The 21,809-nt window shown below is 24.4% G+C and overlaps 1 protein-coding gene and 2 long non-coding RNA genes across 5 annotated transcripts in view; 2 read left to right on the top strand and 1 right to left on the bottom strand.

Moving 5' to 3' along the window:
* The first annotated feature begins 2,562 nt into the window (after nucleotides 1–2,562).
* LOC126550876 (uncharacterized) lies at nucleotides 2,563–11,004 on the top strand. Its single transcript, XR_007604927.1, has 4 exons — nucleotides 2,563–2,905; nucleotides 6,261–6,526; nucleotides 7,248–7,431; nucleotides 10,796–11,004. It is a non-coding gene; the product is annotated as an uncharacterized LOC126550876 (long non-coding RNA).
* Nucleotides 8,758–21,809, bottom strand: part of LOC114119975 (alpha-1,3-mannosyl-glycoprotein 4-beta-N-acetylglucosaminyltransferase B) — a 29,095-nt gene continuing 16,043 nt past the window's right edge. The window contains exons 1-8 of one of the 2 annotated variants that reach the window (XM_027981727.2): nucleotides 15,506–15,555; nucleotides 12,231–12,563; nucleotides 10,324–10,457; nucleotides 10,194–10,240; nucleotides 9,812–10,122; nucleotides 9,623–9,753; nucleotides 9,238–9,345; nucleotides 8,758–9,143 (exon numbers count right to left, since the gene is read on the bottom strand). In XM_027981727.2, the coding sequence (XP_027837528.1) occupies nucleotides 9,084–9,143; nucleotides 9,238–9,345; nucleotides 9,623–9,753; nucleotides 9,812–10,122; nucleotides 10,194–10,240; nucleotides 10,324–10,457; nucleotides 12,231–12,522 (1,083 nt within the window). In that variant the 5' untranslated portion in view covers nucleotides 12,523–12,563; nucleotides 15,506–15,555 and the 3' untranslated portion in view covers nucleotides 8,758–9,083. Of the gene's footprint in view, nucleotides 9,144–9,237; nucleotides 9,346–9,622; nucleotides 9,754–9,811; nucleotides 10,123–10,193; nucleotides 10,241–10,323; nucleotides 10,458–12,230; nucleotides 12,564–15,505; nucleotides 15,556–21,809 lie in introns of those variants that run through there. The other variant, XM_027981726.2, reaches the window with a different exon arrangement.
* Nucleotides 12,782–19,924, top strand: LOC114119977 (uncharacterized). 2 transcript variants are annotated; one of them, XR_003592071.2, is made up of 4 exons: nucleotides 12,784–13,041; nucleotides 19,256–19,369; nucleotides 19,439–19,604; nucleotides 19,675–19,924. It is a non-coding gene; the product is annotated as an uncharacterized LOC114119977 (long non-coding RNA). The 2 variants fall into 2 exon arrangements; XR_007604928.1 differs by having other exon boundaries at nucleotides 12,782–13,041; nucleotides 19,256–19,604.

Here is a 21,809-nt window from a genome sequence, read left to right as displayed (position 1 = left end):
GAGAAAAATATCATTATATCGTGTCATATATGACATTTATGAAATAAAATGTATAAATTCTGGATTAACTGATTATTAAAAAAATATTTCAATATATTATCATTTTAACCAGAGTAACATTTATTATATAATTAGTTTAAAAACAATCAATAGGATATGTATACCAACAATTGATTTGACACTATGACGTATTATACAAATATAAAATAATGTGGCATGTATAAAAGATCAAACTAAAGTTCGAAAAAACTAAAAAGCTTCGAAAATCTAGAATTTTATTTAAAAACCATTTTTATCATGCTGATACACGACAAAATAAAAATATACTGGAGGTGAACTTTACTTTTTATTGTTTAAAAATTTCTATTTAGACTTTATGGTAATTTATTTTTCATTAAATTTACTTTAATTTTAATTTATTTTAGAAACCAAACAAAATTATGTAGATATTATATATGAAGTATATTCTTGTCCAAACAGTAAAAGATTTTTGATAGTATTATTTAACTTTTTAAATAAAAATAAATATATTAATATTTATTGACTATTAACCATATAGATTTATACCATTTTATTTTTTAAATCATAAGTACTGTCGTTTGTATCATGTTTAGTCATATTTATTTTATTTTAAGTTGTTTATTTATTATTATTATTATTATCTATTTATTTTTCGTTACCTACCATGGTAATTTTGAGAGTATTCGCTGAAGTATAAAAATTTCAGTACCTTTTATTATATAATAATACAACTAACAAACTATATTCTCCCAGCTTGCGTTGCTCACCAACTACCTGAGAGCCTACATTTAATTGATTATGTAAATACTTTACAACTAAGTGGTCTTCAACCTGTGAGTATACTTATATGTTTAATTATTAAAATATTTTCTGTTCAAGCAAAGTTGATTAAATTAAAACAATTTGTTTTGTTTATCTGTAAGTTCGATATGCGGCTGATAAAAAAAAAAATTACCAAAATGGTTACAGGTTAAAATTTAGTTCTACACAATATTACAATATGCGAGTGTTGTTCAAATAATGTGCCTTTATTATAATAAGTGCAAACAGCCTGCATATTAATGCGTGCACATAATATTGGCTATAGTACCTATTTATAAGTATAATACTGACATGAATGTATTACAGAGTAAAACAAACTTATTTTCATTGTTTTATATATTAAAATATGACGTGTTAACGTGTTGTATAATATCTACTTGTTATTTATTCGGATCTCCATCAGTTATTAAAACTAAAAATTCATTATATCTTTATAGATACTATTAAACTCCAGCTGGAAATAATATAACTACAATATTGAGTTTGTTAAAAAAAAAATATAGAACCCGAAAAACCCCTCTTTCTCCTCCCACCACCCAACAGGATTTCTTCTTTAACATTGTGAATACTTCGTATTTTATACGCGTCTAGTATTGGTGTTTGATGTAAGAATTACAACTACTGTAGTTAATTAAACTTTGCGCATGCCACAAAAATACATAATATGAGCAGTATACTTGTTAATTGATTATGTGTATAACATATTTTGATAAGTTCATGCACTCGCCCACCATCAATTTTCCACCTCGGGTGACTTTAAAGTTAGCTATATCCCTCAAGCACGATTCTACTAATGAGTATACTTATCTATGTATAGTTGAGTAAAGTTTTAACGGTATTCCTATTTAATGATTTTACCAATTTAAAGTCATAATAATACAGTTGACTACATGCTGTAAAATCATAAACTGTTATATCTTCAACTAAAAATGTAAATGATTTTTATATACTATAAAAATAGTTAATTCGTGTAATATTAATGTGTTTAGGTTTTTTTTTACACATTTTATGAGAAGAAAAATGCAAAATTTCAATGAAACAAAAAAAAAAAAATACGTGTTGGTTTTCTCTAAATATATTTCAAATACCTACTAAATTCCTCCTGTCTGGGTAAGTCATGCTATTTTTTTTAAACATAATCAAAAATTTAAAATTGCTTTTGAATTTAAGTAATATTATGATTGAAAATCCAATTTTATTGGTTTTATAGTAAGCAATATAATGATAGTAATATATGTAATCTAGCGAACAATAATTATAACATTTAATTAGATACTATTTTATATCTTTAACTATATTTATAACCGTAATAGAGTTCATTATGATTTTACCGTTTGCAGTACTTAGAGTACTATTATACGTAATTTTTTGATAGTTATTTCACAAAATGTAACCTTATCAGATGCTCATGGACATAAATAGTATATTATACAGATGAATGACGTAATGACGAGTAATTAGGGGAGGAATACAATTTCGCACTTTTTTTTTTTTGAACACGATTTGCATGTTCTATTGTTCATTGAAATACAATAGGAATTGGGTGTAAAGTTATAAAATTTATTTAATATAATATAAAACAATGTACAATTTAATATCATTTTTTCCCTTGGTACATAAAGCCAATAGAAGTTAGATATTTTAAAACATTTTTGGGCATTTTACAATACACAAAAATGTTACAAAATTATATAAATATGTATTTTATGCGTTGGTGGATGAGCACTATGAAATTGACCGTTGTACATTTTATGATGGAAATCTTCTGTTCCACTTGTGGTTTTATATGCTCTAATAAAACAATCTTTTTCAATATAAAACGTATTATAAAAATTAAAATGTAAATTATCTAGGGCTAATTGATGGTTCACTTGCCCATAGTTCCCACGGAAAAAGACAACCAGGTTCTATCGTGTTCTAAAAAAAAACCTGAAAAATCGTATTCATAACATGGCAACATATAGCATTCAAACACAATACGGACTTGGGCAAAAAACAAGTCGAAACTAATTTAATATCGAACAATGAACGTGCGGAATCGTGTTCTTCCAGGAATTAGTAGGTACTTATGTCTTATATATTATAAATATGATTGACAGGCATATTGTATGTTACGTGGATAAAACAGAATAATACTATAGTAATTATTTATTTAGATAAACTTTTTGACAACAAAAACTAAAATGTATATTTTATATACATTTATGCAGATAAAAGGTATACACTATATACAGCTCTGTTATGCTATGTGAGGTACAGTAGGTATAGATTTTTATGATAACATTACACATTACTATAATAGAATCAATAATAATTGCTTCGAATGAATTAACTGGTAAAATTCTGGTTCGATTTCATAATAAATTTACTATAATATTTATAATACCAATAAATGCGATTTAAAACATGAGAACAAAAAATTTACTTACTTATATAGATTTTTTATATCTGAACAATTTTATGTATTTTTTGTTATTTTTAATTTAACTGTATTATTTAGATGAATTACCAAATGGAAACTGTATAGGTACTACATAAATATACAAAAATTTCATTCAAATATGGGTTTACATTTTACAAATATAAAAAATGTAATTATGAATGAGCAACATTTTTTTATTGACGATAATTTAAAAAAATCGATAACTGTTGAGGACTATAAATAGATCAAAACTAATCAAAATATTTTGTAATATTTATCATGAATAATGCTAATATAAACATTTGGTTACATTTTAAAGTATTTACAGGTCTCTTTTATTGAGGTACACGCAAAAATTAATAATAAAACAAAAAAAACAAAGCGGGATTCTTGTTTTTCTAAAATTTTTTATTTGTTTTTCCTGATTATTTTGAAAAATACTGAGAATTTTAAATTTTAACTAAACTAGATTCGATTTGCAATTAGAATTTGAAGAACAATTTTTGATTACTTATCGTTTGTATACAATAATAATAAAAAAAATTATATAATTTTAAAATCAATATATTCGTCGCTTAATTAAAAAATTAAAAATGGTAAAATTATTATAATCGGATAAGTAATACATTTCAACGATATGAGATGCACTCTTTAATTTATATTGTCAGTTATAATTTTTTAATATTGTTACTATCTAACCTGCATTGATGGTGATAGTTGTTACTTTTAACTTTAATCATGATTTATTATCATAAACTGTAATTTTAATCACTTGATATTCATAAATATATATTTATTTATTATTAATATATTTAATCATAATTTCTAATAACTTTCAAAAACTGTTGCGTTGTCCTCTTACATACATAAAGTATTATAAATTCTAATCATAATATTTTTTATGAAACACTCAAAATTTAAATAAGAACTACTACATATTTTGTGTACGATTTCACTTTAGAGTAACCTTTGATATTGTATATTATGGTGTATAAAATCAATCTAGATATCTAATGACAATTTTTAAATCAGTTTTTATTTTTATTATTTCCGTTGTACCGAACGTATACACAAAATATTATTTTACTAGCTTCAAAATCAACGTCTAAGTTCTCTTATTATTATTATTTTTAATAATTTAAAACCTATCAAGAAACTTCTCATCGTTTATTTTAAGTTTTTGTTCACTTTTTTTCTGAATTTTTTTACGTTTAAAGTTTTAAGTTCCTATAATTTTACTTTTTATAAGTTATTAACAACTATAAACCCTTAAGTTAAATGTAATATATACGAACGAAATGTTAATATTTAATTTAAAAATAAGTTGTATATTTCCATTATCATCTTATGAACATTAAATTATTATGAACTATGAGTATAATATTATATTCCTATAAGCATATTATATTATATTATCCTCATAAAGTCTTATTAAGAGGTAGTATACTTCAAACGGTCCATTATAAAAATTCTTTTATTTACTGTTTAGATCTCGGTAAAAAACTAAGAAATTCAAAACAGATGTTACTAATATATAAAAAGCGAATCTAATTTACCACATGAGAAGCATAAAGAGATAATATTATAATAACATTTTAAGTATAATACGTATAAATAATTACTATAATGTGGGGATTTTCGGTGGAGCTCATTATTTCATTAAAACCTTATCTCTAAACAATCTTACGAATTCGAATAATTTTTATTATTTTTTATTTTTAATCATCATTTACTAAGTTTTATACCTATAACTCAAGCAATCGGTTGGTTTTCATGGACAATAGTACAATTATAGAAACGAGAGCGTACGGCCGTCGTCGATTTATCATTACTTATATCCGGTGCATACTATACCATACCATACCATAATCATAACAATTGAAAATTGGTGGACGTCAACCTGTACGTTATGTGTAACTTATATAAATGTAGGTTTTTTTTATTACTTTGTCAGTGATTTTTAATTTATTTTAATATTAAATAATTGTATTGTGTTTGCGAACAAAACCTTTTGTTGTCCACATTATATGTCCTATAGTAACACATTATCTGCAATATACTACCAATAAACAAACTACACATACCATTTATACGTTTTATTTTGACTAACATGCTTTATTTTAAGTTCAAAGATATTATTTTTAAAAAAAAACATTGGAAATATTTTTTCTTTATTTAATTAAAAAAATTCATAATAATAATATAATGTTATTTCAGTTATTTGCTGCATTTAAGTTTTCTTATATTATTATTAATATTATCCATCATATCAATTCACTGTTGAATTTAACTTGAATGTCCTTATATTATATAAAATTATTCTAATTTCTGGGTTAATAAGTTATTATACAACAAATATTAATTTTAATAATTACAATAATGCATGTCATATGATATGAATTAAAAAATAATACTACTTATTTCATAGTTATTCCGCCGTAATATTCAATACGTACCTGTTACGTTATCGCGTATGGTGGAAAATTGTTATTCCTTCAACAACGTTACTTAAAATATTCTATACCCGATCCTCATTGTTAAAAAGGTATGTGCATTAACAAAAGGCTTACTAACTAATAATTAGTAACAATTAACTGTCATAAAAATGTACATTCTTACATATGGAAAACTATATGGCATAATTTATATCGATGTATGATACTAATTATAGCTTTTTAGTTTTAATGTTCGACAAAAAAAAAAATTAATTTCCCCTAGTCTTACATATGTAAGTACAACATAACAAATTTGAGTTCAACAATCTTAATTTTTTTTCAACAAACTTAAATAATAGAGTGAATTGACCAATTATTAATTATAAATATTAGAACTTTATTTGTATTTTCATTTTTTATAGCCGTTATACTATTTCTTAATTTTTAAGTAAGTTATGAGTATATTAATTATTACAATTTAAAAATGCTCATAACTTGCTTAAAAATTAAAATATTGTACAAGTCTTTAACGTAAACACAGCTAATGACCTTATATTTAGGTTGGATAATAAGTCAACTAACTATACAGCCTTACGATTTCAACTTTATTCACAAAACGTTCATTGTGTGCGTCGAACAGTGTTCCGATCAGTTGGAAAGAGATCTAACAAAGTTTGAATGCAATACTCATATGGTGTGTTCCGTCCGAACCGTTTTCTATGGGAATATCAATATAATATAAACGTAGAATACATAAGCAACGTCAGCAGTAAACGAACCGATTTGTTGCAATAAATAATGCAACGCGATTCAATGATGTCAGAAGGTTTGGATTTTCGATTTTCCTCCAACTAGTCTAACCTATTACATATTATTTATATGGCCATGATATCTTTGTCTAAATAATGCATAATAATTTATGATTTAACTTTCAATTAAACTGTTCACGTTTTATTAGTTTGTAGGTGGGTATTACTATATATACTGACCATGATTGAAAAAAAAATAATAATTATAATAGCAACTATTGAGATACATTTTCTATGTATATAAATAATTGTCATTATGGTTAGGTTAGGCTTAATAAACGCAGACTAAAATACGTTTTGTCAGAAATTCTCCAGAATAGAATTATATACTTTGCTCAAAATATATAAGTTAATCAACAGTTGGTCGTCTAAGTTACAAATCAAAATTAATATCTGAAAAATTTATGTTTTACATGTATCTAGCTATAGTTCATGTTTAAAATATCTGACCTTAAATTTCTCCAATTTCAAGAAATATCAATCCCAATCTCGTTGGAAGTCAAATAAATATTGACATTGCGCTCAATAAAAGACTGGCATGGTCCACCCTCCCTCTCTCATCAGTCATCACAAACAAACACATACACACATATTCTTGACAGCCGGTTACATTTATTTCACTAAAAATATAAAATCAAAGATTTCAATCCACATACATTTCTATAATATTATGTAAAATCCACCTACATTGCGTAAATATTTCCGTTTTATTTATTAAATTTTTTTTTGTTATTACAGTTACCTTGTGTAGAACTCGGAACTTATTCTCAAAAGTACAAACTAAATATAATTCGGCTACAGCAAAAACTCACCTGAAGCTGAAGATTAGAACATTTTATCGTATAACTCCACCTCAAAAATAATAAAGCCTCACATTTTATTATAAAACCAATACATTCAACTTTCCATTCAGAATCAAAATGTAAGTAATTATTTATTGGTTTTAATAACTTATTTTGTGTATTTAATTTAATTTTAAACAAAATCGATTTTTCATAATAGACTACCTATACATAATATTATAAGGCCTATAAACTATAAATTAAAATAAACACTTTATTAGTGCGTTTTAACTTTTAATATATAGTTCAAATATTTCTTGAAAGTGTTTTTAATATTTTTGCGTGAAACTCGAACACAGACGATGAAATATTTCTAGGTTTATTATGAATAATAATACGTCAAAGTTAAAACCAAACACGAAATATTGTGCGCACTCAACTATAAATTAATAATATTTACAACCTTTTAACTTGAGTAGGTACATAGGATATATATATATATGTATATAATTGTAATATATTTCTGAAAATAAGTTTAGGCATATACTTGTTTATTGGTGGATATCATAAAATCAACAATATTTTTTTTTTTAAACAGTAATATATATTTAGTAACATTAGCTTATAAATACTTAGGTAAGTATCATATTATTATGTTGTACAATATTCATGATACACTCAATATATTATACTATATATCATATAAAATACAACTAAATTTATCACTATTATAAGTACTACCATAGTTGATACAAGCATTTAATATTGAATTAAATCAAATCTTAAATAATATTTTATATATTATTTCTGCTTCTGTATAATGTATGAACTATATCTTTTTTCAACCGAATATCCTCTGATTTTTTTAAAATATGTTTTGTAGCTATCATTTATTATGATATTCATTGAGTATACGTTATCACATCTCTAAGATTATATTATACTATACACATTATGATAATACTATACATTACGTACAAATTATTTACATTATGATGGTCTAAGAACTTCAAATCCAACTTAACCAAAAGCCGAAGTATAATCAACTTAAATGTTTATTACAATATATGACGTTAGGTTACTTTGATAAGTAAATATTTAATAATTTAACGCATACTTGGTAGATTTAATTTTTATTTTGAATCGTCTATAGTTCATATTCTACATAATATAGATATCACTTGGGCACATATTTTAATTAAGTATAATACAATTTAAAAAAGTGATATATTTAATTATTTATATTTATATATATATTATTATATATCAGCTATAGTATACGCATTTAATTAAAATATTAAACACTAAAATAATATTAGGTCCCTTAAATTAACCCTGAATAATCGTGTATTTTTTGTTATAATCTGTTATCCTGTACAAATGTTGTACATTTGTATACGTTTTATATTGTTGCAAAATGTTTTTGTCTCGGATGTCAATATGTCATTGTTTATTTTTAGCGTAAATAGAGTGGAAATAAATGCAATACGCAAATGTATATTTCACACGAATAACAAACACATCTCTATAACAATACTTTTCAATGATATGAAAGTAACCAGTAATTATATTATTTCCATATTGACTTAATGCTTATATTATTATTATACAGTCACACAAACGTTCAAATTTGAACTTTCATACAAAATAATAATAGATGTGCTTACATATATTAATAAATTATTTCACTCGAGCAATCACAGACGATTCTTTGTTGTTTTAATTATATCATCATCGTTTGATGAGATCTTTTTTTGATTTTTGCTACAGGTAACCTGTACCTTGCCATAGGTCATTTTCCTTTGATTTTATTTATACGTTTTACGTTGACGCTTTTCTTGAAAAGACTATCCTGTGAGGCAAAACATTTGTATTTACTTAGTACTTTACTTATCAAGTTATATTATTTAACATGTAATATTTTTCTATTTAAGTTATACATTTACCTTTAACAGTTGAATTTTGCCATTCAAAGATGACCTGGTTCCAATATGTTGAAAAAGAGACGGTCTAAATGTCACCCATATTTCGTCTTTTCGTTTTCGACAATCTCTCTAAGAATAATATTTATTATTAACAACATAAATCATACACTATAAATAACAACGTGTTTTATAAATTTGTTTTATACACTTCAATAATTGACGTAATAAGTGTTGACGAAAAATAATTGGTGACATTTAAAAGTAAGTATTATATCTATAGTATGAATAATATTATACGATACTTAAAATATTTATTCCAAATTGCATACAATTTGGAAATGTCATTTTAAACGTGATTTTTTAAGCTCTTAAAATATATGCCCACTATTAAACATAATTTACTCACCAGATCTTTTTCAAGATTACAAGCTTTTGTCTCCATCATTCCGTCTAGAAGCCAATCTCCTGGTTTATCGTTATAAAACATCACGATGAATTGAATCAGCCATGGTAAATCAGAACATCTCATCATTTTGCCTAAATCAAAACGCTATACATTGTAATTCTATAGTGATGTGACCGTGATAGATTTTACCGATAAAACCAAGTCGACAGAAATCCAATATGAACCACTCTTGTCCGTCGGCTATCCTCTGCAAAGCCGTTTTTTTCATAATAGTGTGGAATTGCGGTTTTGCGACTACGTCGTCTTCGAGTTGAACATAAAATGATCCTTTCGGTTGACAGTACATCATTAAGAAAACATAATCTAAATTTTGTTTGCTCCTCCATCGAACTCGATCTTCGGAGTCACCGAGCGTTATGCGAAGTTTGCTAAAATCTGGATAGTATTCCGGGGACGGAGCGATTATATCCACGAGACCCGAGTTCACTGCTTCTGGTAGCCTGAAATCATATAACATTCAATAATAACAATTTTTTAATTTGTTCCACATTAGTAAAATGAAAATAATTACCGATTTTTGATTTCCGCAGTTACTTGTTGCAGGTATTGCTGATCGATCTGTAAAAGTTTAAACACATCCGATATAAATATTAATCGATTGATCACATATTTCATATTGAATAATGATAATTGCACATTACTTCGCCAATCATTACTACTATTAACGAATCTTTCTGTTCAGTTTGATTCATGTTGTTTATGATGTTAATCAACGTTTGTATTAAGTAAGTCTGTTGTTGGCGACGAACTGTAGGAACTCCAAACACCATAGACACTAAAAAAAAACATTCAAATTTAAACTATATAAATCTTGATTTAAATTATTGGTACCACCATTCATCATTTTGAAATTGGTTGTAGTGAATAAAATAGCTGTTGAATAATATAATCAATAATTATGATATTAACGATTTAAAGTAGAACCATCAGTAAATATATATTATGTATATCAATTAATAAATCTTATTTTATTTCTTATATGAAGGCGATTTGATCTTGCAGATTTTGGCGGAGAAAAAAGAAAATCTATCTATCTTTGGTTTAAATATTTAACTTAAGTTTCATTTTTTACAAAAAATTGATTTATATATAAATATTTATTTCTTTTTGCAGGATACATTGTTACATACGCTCAAAAAATATAAGTATGTGTTCATTCATACAGTTGTTTACATAAAATACCAATACTATCGTGACATATTTATTTACGAACTAATTGCTCATATAAGAAGAGGTCATCAAAAAACTTGTACCACGGATCAGTATTTGCATAGATCGAGAAAGTGATTACGTGAAATATTTTACATAGGTATAAATTAACAAAACCATTCATTTTTTTTTAAAATACAATTCTTTTAAAAAAATTAGAAAAATCTAGTAATCTTACTTTCTGGACGCGCCTTGTAAACAAATATCCGGGCTTAATATTTAAATATTAATATATTGGTTTTACGAAAAAAGGAATAAGACGTTTTAAGTTTTTATCTACTACTACAATATTTCAAAATTATAGTTATTAAAAGAACGACACACCCGCATGACGTGTTTGTCTCCGTCTTACATACAACATAGAAAATTTTCATTCAGCGGAATCAATTATGTGCTGTTAGCTTTAATATTAAAGTAAATAATTTACTTATTATTAAACTTAAAGGTAATAATATTATCTAGGGCATCTTGTAGGATTTTATTGATATTTTATTTTTTAATTGAGTTACGAGCATTTTTAAGTGTTAATATTTTATATAATTATAACTTATATCTTTTATAATTATAATAATTTAAATATATGTAAAAGCTTAAGTAATGCTCTAGATAAAATTATTACCTTAAGATTTTACTATAGATATTAAGGTAATATCATAAAATTGATTCCGCTAAACGAAAATTTACTATGATGTATAACAGAAACATAACATACGGGTATGACGTCCTCTCAACATCTTATGTACCAATATTATAAATTTGCGTTGTAATTTTAACGAGAAAAATTTTAAATATTAAGCTTATATTGAAATATTGCTTACTAAATTCGTATTAGATAAGAACACTAGGTACGTTTTTTCATTTGATTACTAAACAGATCAGTGATTATTTTAAGTCTATGGATTAATATTAGTAAGTATAAATTAGTATTTTAATAAAATTGATTTCAGGATTTTTTAATTGACAATGTTTTTTTTTTATTCCGTATGTTAAATAATATAATACTACTTTTTAATTCTTCTTAACAATTATTAACAACTATACTGACATAATTCAAATGGTAATTTTTATTGTTTATGAAGTCCTTATTAATAATCAAAACTGATGTATAAATACCCTGCAGGTATTTTAACCACAGTACCAACATAAATAATATGCAACTTAAACATTGGTAAGATATTTTATAAAATTCCTTTTTTTATACTATGATGTCCTTCATTCTTGACCTATATCTTATTTATTTTTACTACCATAGTTATACTGCTTGACGCTTGTAACTAATATTGTTTATCTGTACAACGTTCAAATTGGTCCCTTGTGTGAAATTAAACGAGTAAATAACCTGCATTTCTGCCTCCGGAATGTAATATCAACGGCCTCAAATAATTCTCGTGGGATCGCAGATGGGGTAAGAATGTGTACACGTCGAAATGTGCCATCGGCGACCTGACCATTTCCACGGACTTGTTGTAAGCAATCATTAATGATTCTATGTCTTCGGAAACGGATACGTTCAGCGACTTCACAATCGTTTTGAGTACCGAGCTGAAATGCTTGATTAGTTCCTGGACGTCTTTGTCTTTTAATTCATACAGCCTGGTTAAATGATCCACGCGCATTTCCATTTCCGCCATCTTATATGTCACAGAACTATGATCGTATAAATCTCTGGTATCTGTAACATTAAAGAAATTACGTCAATATTTATTATACAATATAATATTATAGTATGTATTATGTAAGTATTTAAATTTTATTCTAAATCGTTACCTATCTCCGTCACACGCAATTTAACGCATTTACGTATATATGTAATGTATATAGGTATATTTTATGATATAACTTTTTATAATATTGTAAACCGTAAACATATATCACTAAGTAGAAGCCAAATCCAAATTTATTATTATATAGATTTTTAACTTTTGCTGATAAGTATACAAAATACGAATATAGAATGCTATGTTATATATTTAAAGTTTATTTTCCATTGAAATGAATTATTGTAAATAATATTATAACTTATCGTTTCAGAAACATATCAAAAAACTGAAAAGTGTCATACATCGATTTAATAAAAATTAATAGAAATCATATGCTTATTTTCACTTTAATTTAATTTGCAATCTAGTCAGAAAAATAATTGTGTACAGGTACGTGGTACGTGATTAATAATTTTGTTTATGTTTTAACAAGAGAGAAAAAAAGGCAAAATTTCTGTTTTACAGTTGGGGTTAAGTGTTATTTCTCGTCATAAGATAGATCGTCAATTTATATGGGTTAATGTTATGATATATAAATTAAATTGGTACTGTAATAATTTAATTGACTATTAGAAATATAGTAGTGAGTAGGTTGAATTAACTTTTGCCAAAAACGTTAGTATATATTTATTATTTATTACAAATTAATTATTTATAATTTTTAGTAACTTTTGACTCAATAAGGACTTAACCTAAAGTGGTGCGATTCGGTTTGTATAGTATAAATAGGCAATAACATAAAATTAATCTTAATGTTTTAAAAAATTATATTTATAACAAAATAACTGAAATTTTTTTATCCAAATTTGAAATTGAAATTTCTATAAAGAAAGTTGTCGTTATATGCTTTTTAATGTATGGTTTAAGTATGGACTATTTATGAGAAATCTTATGACACATTTTTTAAGTTTTTTAAGATAAAAAAAAATCAAAAAATGTAAAATATCTATAAATAACTTAAAAAGATTCAAAATATTTTGAAAATTATAATATTCATAGAAAATATTCATAAATATTTGATGGTTACTATCAACTTCAAGTACAAGTATCTTTGTACACTATGTACAGTTATTCATTTTTTTGTTTTTTTAATATATAATTCGTGATAGCTCTCTTAACACTGTAGTAAATTGGTTATTCAAAATATATTTTTGAAAATATTATTAATGAGAAAAAAGTTATAGAAGGGTGACAAACATGGTTAGATACTCGGTGTACAATATACATAACATATTAAATTATATATATATACATTATACACTATACAGATTAAGCCAAAACACACTTCAAATTTATTTTGAACTTTCCAGGAAAACTGATAAAAAGTATGATTATTTTATGTTGTAACTTGTTATAAGACTTACTATAAAGATAGAATATTAATGATAATGTTATTTTACTCGAGAGGCTCTTCTAAAAGCGTCGATCAAGTTGGAATTAATATTATATACTACTTATGTCCTATATAATATTGCAGTATTAAAATTTATACTTGAAGGGATTTTGAACTTAATTTGTAATATGACGTCAAACGGGGGGTACTTCAAAATTTGGTTCACCGCGCAAAATATATGGGTAAAATACATTTTTATTGCTACATATTACATATTATATTTTCAAATAAAATTTAATGTCCCCTTAAAAGTAACTATAAAATTGTTTTTCTCCTTTATAACAATTTTGTATATCTCATATTTTTATCAGAAAAAATTAATTTACATATGAAATTAATTTTAAATTGATTTATTTCCATAAAGAAAAAACGTAGATAACCAGGAGCTTGTTACCGAATTAGCAGGAACCCTTTAAACTCATAAAAACTAAAAATTCTACAACCAAATTTTTTTTTCAATTAACTGAAATCAGAATAAATCATTCTGGTTAATCCGATTTTTCTTTTTTTTTATAAAATATTTTTATAATAATAACATATGATGGAATATTTGTTTTTGCGATTAGTTATTTAAAAACACTCCTATAATCAATGGATATTAATTATTAAATATTTTTCGTTAAAAACAAATTTTAACATCAATGCATTATATGCATCGTTAATTTCATCATTCAGTAATGTCATATTATCATAATATGTTGACCATCAGTAATAATTTATGAAATATGAAATATTGTATGGATTACCCATTATAATCAAAAACATTTGATAAATTCATAATTTTCAAATTAAGTTTTTCGCGAATTTTACTTAACACCCTCATTAATCCATGTTAATCCGAATAATAACTTATTAATGAACACCCCTAATCATTTGTTTAAATTTCTTATTCTGGTGTTTGAACATCCAGCACCAGAAACCCGAGAGGCGAATAAATAATTAATGCGGTAAGCCCTGCATATAATCTATAAATACATGCCAACTTTCTATATTCTATAATTCAGAATTATTTTATTATATTGATTTAATTTGAGAATTCTGAAGTGTTCAAATTCAGTTTATCCGAGCAAACAACGAGTAGTAATCATATTGTTTTCTTATAATAATAGAAATGAATCCAATTGAGTATAACTTATATATACATTAATATTACCTAAATATGTTTATTACTTCGAATGAATAACAGTACTAACATATAAACAAATTCTCTATGTTTAACGAGTAATGAGTGTTATTTATATTTAATCGATATATACGGCGTATACTGTATAATAAAATTATATCTAAGTGTTAATTAAATTAAAAATAAATTATAGTAAATTATTTTTTATTTTTCCTTATTCGTTTGGACTATTAGTAGTTCAATTGTTGAGGCAATGTATATAACGCTGTTTTATCCAAACCAAACTTATTTTTATTTAAAAATCATAATAAGTTTGGGTAGGTAAAATAGAAACTTACTTTTACTCAACAGGATGGCAGCGTTTATTTCTCCATTTTATCCACTTGCAACATAGAAAATATATGTTAAGCAGAACAAACCTAGTGTTGTTAACTTTAATACCTATACTTCCGCGAATTGACCAATTATTATCAAACTTAAAGTTTAGACTATTTTAAATATTTATACGTTAGCATTTTTAAGATATTTTACATATTCATACCGTAAATAAATATTTTAATATCGCAAAAAACCCAACACACAAACATAGATAATCATCTTAAATTTAAGTTTGATGATAGCTGGGAAATTCACTCTTATACTAAAAAAAAAAACAAGGTTAACTATGCTTAATGCAAATTTTCCATGTTATGTGGGTTAGGGAGAAAAAATCGTAAAAAAATAGTAGTTCATAAAAAAATATTAGTGCGCTTATATCCTCTTGAACATTATTTATCTACAGAAAATTCCGGATTAATGTATTTTTATGAGAAATTATATTATTATATTAAATAAGAATATTGAGCTTGACTTTTTTTTTTTTATTATTTAAAATTATTTAAAGTTTAGACAAGCAGAATTATAGAACTCACAGTATATTTTTTAAAATAAGGTATTCCTCAAGTGCATATAAAATTATATTACTAAAAACTATTGATTCATATTCTAAATTGTATTTATTTAAATGTGTAATATTGAATCAGTTTCGTAATCTAAAGAAATATTAATAATTTTTTTTTATTCATTAGTCATGTAATGAACAGTAAAATATAATAATTTCCATTTCATACAAAATGTGTTATCTATTACTATTTGGTAACAGTATCTCGGACAGACGTATTTTATCTTATATAAATTGTCTATGACCGAGAAGAAAATATATTTTCAGTATCAAATCGAATAAAAGTAAAATAAAGATTTACAATTATTAAAAGATTTAAAAATTACTGAATTGCTCTGCATATAATGTAATAAACAAACACATTTTAAAATTTAAAATTCATTTTTACTTAAGTATTTCCGGAAAAACGTTTATTTAAATAAGTAAATTCTATAATATTATGTATTTAATTCATTATAGTTTTTTATACGAAAATATAAAGTATTTTATATGATAATATACTAATATATTTGTCATAGGTACTTGTCTTATTGTATTAATAACAAATAGTATTATTATTATTATTATTATTATAAATTACACCATAAAATGTTTCACAAATATGTAATAATATTATAATAATTAATAAGTATTATGTCAATCGAAATGAAATGTTTTGAATTGATTTAACAACAATTTAATGGCTATGGGATGCAATAATAATATACAAAACATCATAAAATTAATTTTGTTTAAAACAATAATTTATCATTTCAAATTCAATTTTCAAAGCATACTATAAAAATGTATTAAGATTTGAACTTTTGATTAACATTTTCGTCATACCCATACAATAAAACTGAATTCTTATGTATTATTAAAAACACTATAATATATTATTTCTGAAATAAGAAATAAGAAAATGTTTATTTCGTTCTAAATTCTGAATAATTTTTAGTTTAAAAAGTTAAAAACTAGCATTCCTAAGTTATAATAAGAATCCTAAGCTCAGTCTTTTAAAAAATATAGTTGTACACAAACGTTTTTATGAGTTTATAAAAGATAGTGTACACATAAAATAATATATGGCTTGATAAATTATATACCTACTTTATTCTTGTAATAAACGAGAGTAATAAAAAATGTCTCTGCGTTAAGAATTGCTTTTTATGAAATATGTTCCGTCATTGTTTACAAATTTTACTAAGACAACATAAACAATTACGAAGACCATAAACTCTAAGTCGTTTAGCGTAGAGATCATACAATATGCGATATGATTGTGTGCATCTTTTGTATCCATATTCATCCAAATCAAGGTGTATGAACTCAATTGAAATTTAATAATTACGCGCAGAGAGTATAATAATTTTATTATACCTACTCCTTTCGAGACTTAGCTATTTAGGAATAACGCACGATTGTTCCCAAATGGTGGAAGTATTTTACTTAAAGGCTAATTAAATGTCTCGAGTAATAATGCGGTACGTATCGTTTAAAATAATTGAAACGTTTATTTAACCAACCGTGCACGATAATTGGAACGTAAGAATATTATTACAAATTAAAATGCGGTGCGATTTATACTATAACTTAATTGAATAATATAGTATATGCAGTGTCTTGAAATATTTATCTCGGATTTTAAATAATTGTTGAAATCAATTAAACGGCAAAAACGTAAAGTTTTATTAACGCGTATAACTATAGCGATGTTAAAATTATATACACATTTTAACGTGGAAAAACACATCCGTAAAGTTATATCCCCTTCACTTCTACCATCTGTCTTACAGACTTAGAAATGGTATCATGATTTTGCAAGTTTAAAGTAATTGATGACATGCGTGGCAAAAATATATTCAGCTCACTGGAGACTCTGAAATGTTCGAAATAAAAACGAGGAAGGAAATAAAATATTTTTAATTAATTTCGGAAAAACATCTATAAAAAATGCCATTATAATTATTATTTGATTTCGCGACAGCGTTGATTAAATAATCAAAATATTGAAATCAATGTAATTGTGAATGAAGAATACAATATTTGAGAACAAATAAAAATTACGAATGTAATATTAAATAGGTAAATTGTTATATATAAATATATAAATATTGTATTAAGTTTTATCAAATAAGTTGGTTTGTTTCAACGTTAATTGCAAATTCGGTTTAAGAAAGATGTTGAAGTTTTCGAATATATTTAAGTTTAGACGGTTTAGTATACGGTTTGATTGTAGCTATAGCTTTTTGGTGTTTTAAATCTTGAAACATCGGTATTTGTATATTATATTCATTATTTGTGCATAACGCATAACATTATTGAATTCCACTAGAAAACTTGTAACATTTACATTTTATTCTGAAATCATGTGTTTCGTATAATATATTTTGTAGAATATAACACTAAGTATTTAGGTTTTGTGCAATATATTATAAATTTTATATTATTAAAAATCTGCAGTAATGTTGAATGTCAATTGAAAAAGTTCTTGATATTTGATTTATTTATATTTTTGAGTGATATAAAAGTAATATTATTAAAATAATATTATATGAAGTAATTTTAATCCTAACTATTCGAAAAATTCTGTTTAATGATATATTATATTATTGTGTAAGCTCTGTGTACAAATAGTTTATGAAACCTACAATATAGCACTATACGAAAAAAACGTTAGTTTAAATTTACATTTTCATAATAATTCATTTTTTAATCGTCTTATTTAAATAATATAGTAATTTTCAATAGCGTATATATTATATAATATTTATATTTATTAAACCTATTCCATATTAATTATATGAATCCACTTAAGGTTCTTATTTATTATTCTTATAAATATCTACGTAGGTGTATAAATATAATAGGTATACCAAGCTAAAAACTTGAAAGCCATAAATTATTAGTTTAAACTTTATAAGAAAACTTTTTTCTGTGAAAAACATGGTTGAAAGTTTTAATCAGACCTTTATAAGATATAGATTATATATACGAATTAAAAAACATTTAGAGAGAGGTATATTCACCAACTTGAATTTCTTTTTAATTACATTAAAACAAAACTGATTTGCGAAGGTTATCATATTTTTATTGGTTGTCTTTATTATAACATTCATAAAAAGCTTTGAATAAAAAGTAACGTTGACAAACTTATACTTTTTTGCAGGGTCGCCTGCAACCATGAACCGAGTTATAGTAATATTATGGAACGACATGAATTTATTTAGTAATAGGTTCCTTATCGGACTGGGATTCAATACCTTAATAATGATAATTTAAGGTGAGTGCAGAGAAATCCAACAGTCATTGAAAAGTAAAATAACGAAGTACAAAAACAATATATTTATAGAACGACTGCAGAATATCATTTGTATCAAGTCATATTTCGTGACACAGAAGTTTTAATTTTTGTAATAATAATAATGAGACCTCATGACAAAATGGAGAATTGTCCACACCAAATGCACATTATTACAAACATTATGATAAATAATACTACCATTAGTAATTACAAGGTATAATGAAAAGTTTAACTATCGTAGTTAAATATTATATTTAAAAAAAATGTTACATTCTGCTTCACAGTACGGAAAAAGCTATTCTGTTAAGAAAAACATAAATGTTCACAATCTTCTCCGAAACTGGACTAAATTCACTATAATTAGAAACTGATACTTTTTATCTTAAAAGTTTAATTTAAACTTTAAACTTTATAAAAATAATGGGAACCAAATACAGACAATGAAAACAATACCATATAATTTTTTAAGCAAATCAAAATACTATAGGTAAATTCTTATAATAAATAAAACTATTATTATTATATTACGTAAAAGTACCATTCATATTATTGTAAATATATAACAATACATGTATTATATAAAGTTTTTACTAGCATGGTCAACGTGTTAATAACTATAATAATTTTTAAAAACGTATGAATACCAATGTATGACGAATGGTTTAGTTTTCTGCTGAAACGTCGTTCTCGAGAACATTAAAAATAAAATATATAAAAATGTGAATCTAAAGTATTTGTAACAAAATGCATATTTTTAATTTCAGAAGTTGTCGTAGATTAATTAAGTTATTAAATATTTTATAATACATATTTGCTTACATATTACTTGAAATAAAAATAGAGCTGAACAAGTTATGCAGCACTATCTACTACCAAATACTATAAATATTAGAAATTTATCGCAAGTTTCACTCGAAAAAGGTTATATTTCTTCCTTCGTAGTTTTCGTGAAAAACGTTCAATACATATAAACAAGAGTAGTTTTTTAATCAAACTAAATACGACCATCTTGACCTGTTTTCGGGTAAATCTAGCTCTACTATTATATTATTTTTAGAATACAATATTATTTATATCTAAATCTCAATTTAAAAAACAAAATTATAAAACGACAAAATAAAATAAAATTACACATGTGTCTATGTACATAATAATATTATAATATGCATAATATATTATATTAATATTGACGTAATATCAATAGACATAGTTAGTAAGTATTTAAAAATAAAAGTAATTGTGAAAAAAAACTATTAATGCCGTTGCTATTATTCCTTAAAATATTTGAATATCCAAATGTTTTAGTTGTTAAATATTTTAATACTGCCAAGTAAATAGTTATATTATAAACAATAGCATGTTGTGTTTGTACATTAAAAAAAAAGATTAAGCCCACATTTAAAAAAAATGTTAATCACTGGTGGTTGTATTATTATGAAAATATGAAATAATATTCACGGATATTTTACATTTTATTGTCACACATAATATAACATATTATATCATATTACATAAAACGGCAAAGGAAATATGTATATTATTAAATTATATACGTCAACCGCCTGCGCCGTCTCTACCCATTATATTTTTGTCCTTGACGAAAATGAAATAAAAATTATATCCATTTTAATCAATCTAAATTAAAAACTTTTATGGTTTTTTTTGTTTATTTTTGCTAAAACAATACCTATTAACATCATTGTAATTTATAATAAATTATCGACCTATGCATTAAATGAATACTAGTACATATAAATTACATAATAATATAATTATGTCAGCTAACAAAATACAAATACCATAAGGCTTTTATATTTTGCATTAGCAAAATTTGGTGGACTTTGAGAGAAGAACTTAGCACTACCAATATTATTTTTCAAATCTAATTTATATTGGATTGTACAAAATGTATTTTAAATTTAATATATCCTATTCGAATGCAAAATACACAAGTTTGAAGTTATTTTTAAGTCTCTAAGGTCAAACACATAGATAATAGGTAACACTAATAAGCAGTTGTAAGTAATAACTAATATTATGTGGGTCTATATTTGTAGCTTTGCCTTTATTATAAATACTATATTAAAACGCCGAGTGGAATACCAGGAGAAATAATCCAGGATTATAAAGGGTGATTAAATAAGTAACCCCTATTAATTCCTTCAACGACGAATTCATTAAATATATAAAAGGATCATATTTTTTCTAATACTTAAATTTTTAATGTAACTTAAGTATTGTTCTTTAGCAATACAAACTTATTTTTTCATATACATTTTTTTTTTAATTGAAAGCTAAGGTTATTTTTTTAAAAATGTTAACTATTTATAAAAAATCAAAATTCAAACAAATACTTTCTTATGTTTTTAATATTCAAAGAAAAATCCAATCCAAGTTTATATAGTTTAATTATTCAGAA

Source organism: Aphis gossypii, chromosome 3 (assembly GCF_020184175.1).
Source record: "Aphis gossypii isolate Hap1 chromosome 3, ASM2018417v2, whole genome shotgun sequence".
In the NCBI taxonomy this organism is placed as follows: Eukaryota; Metazoa; Arthropoda; class Insecta; order Hemiptera; family Aphididae; genus Aphis; species Aphis gossypii.
The sequence above is the reverse complement of the archived record's forward strand: the minus strand, read 5'-3'. Positions and strand labels throughout refer to the sequence as shown.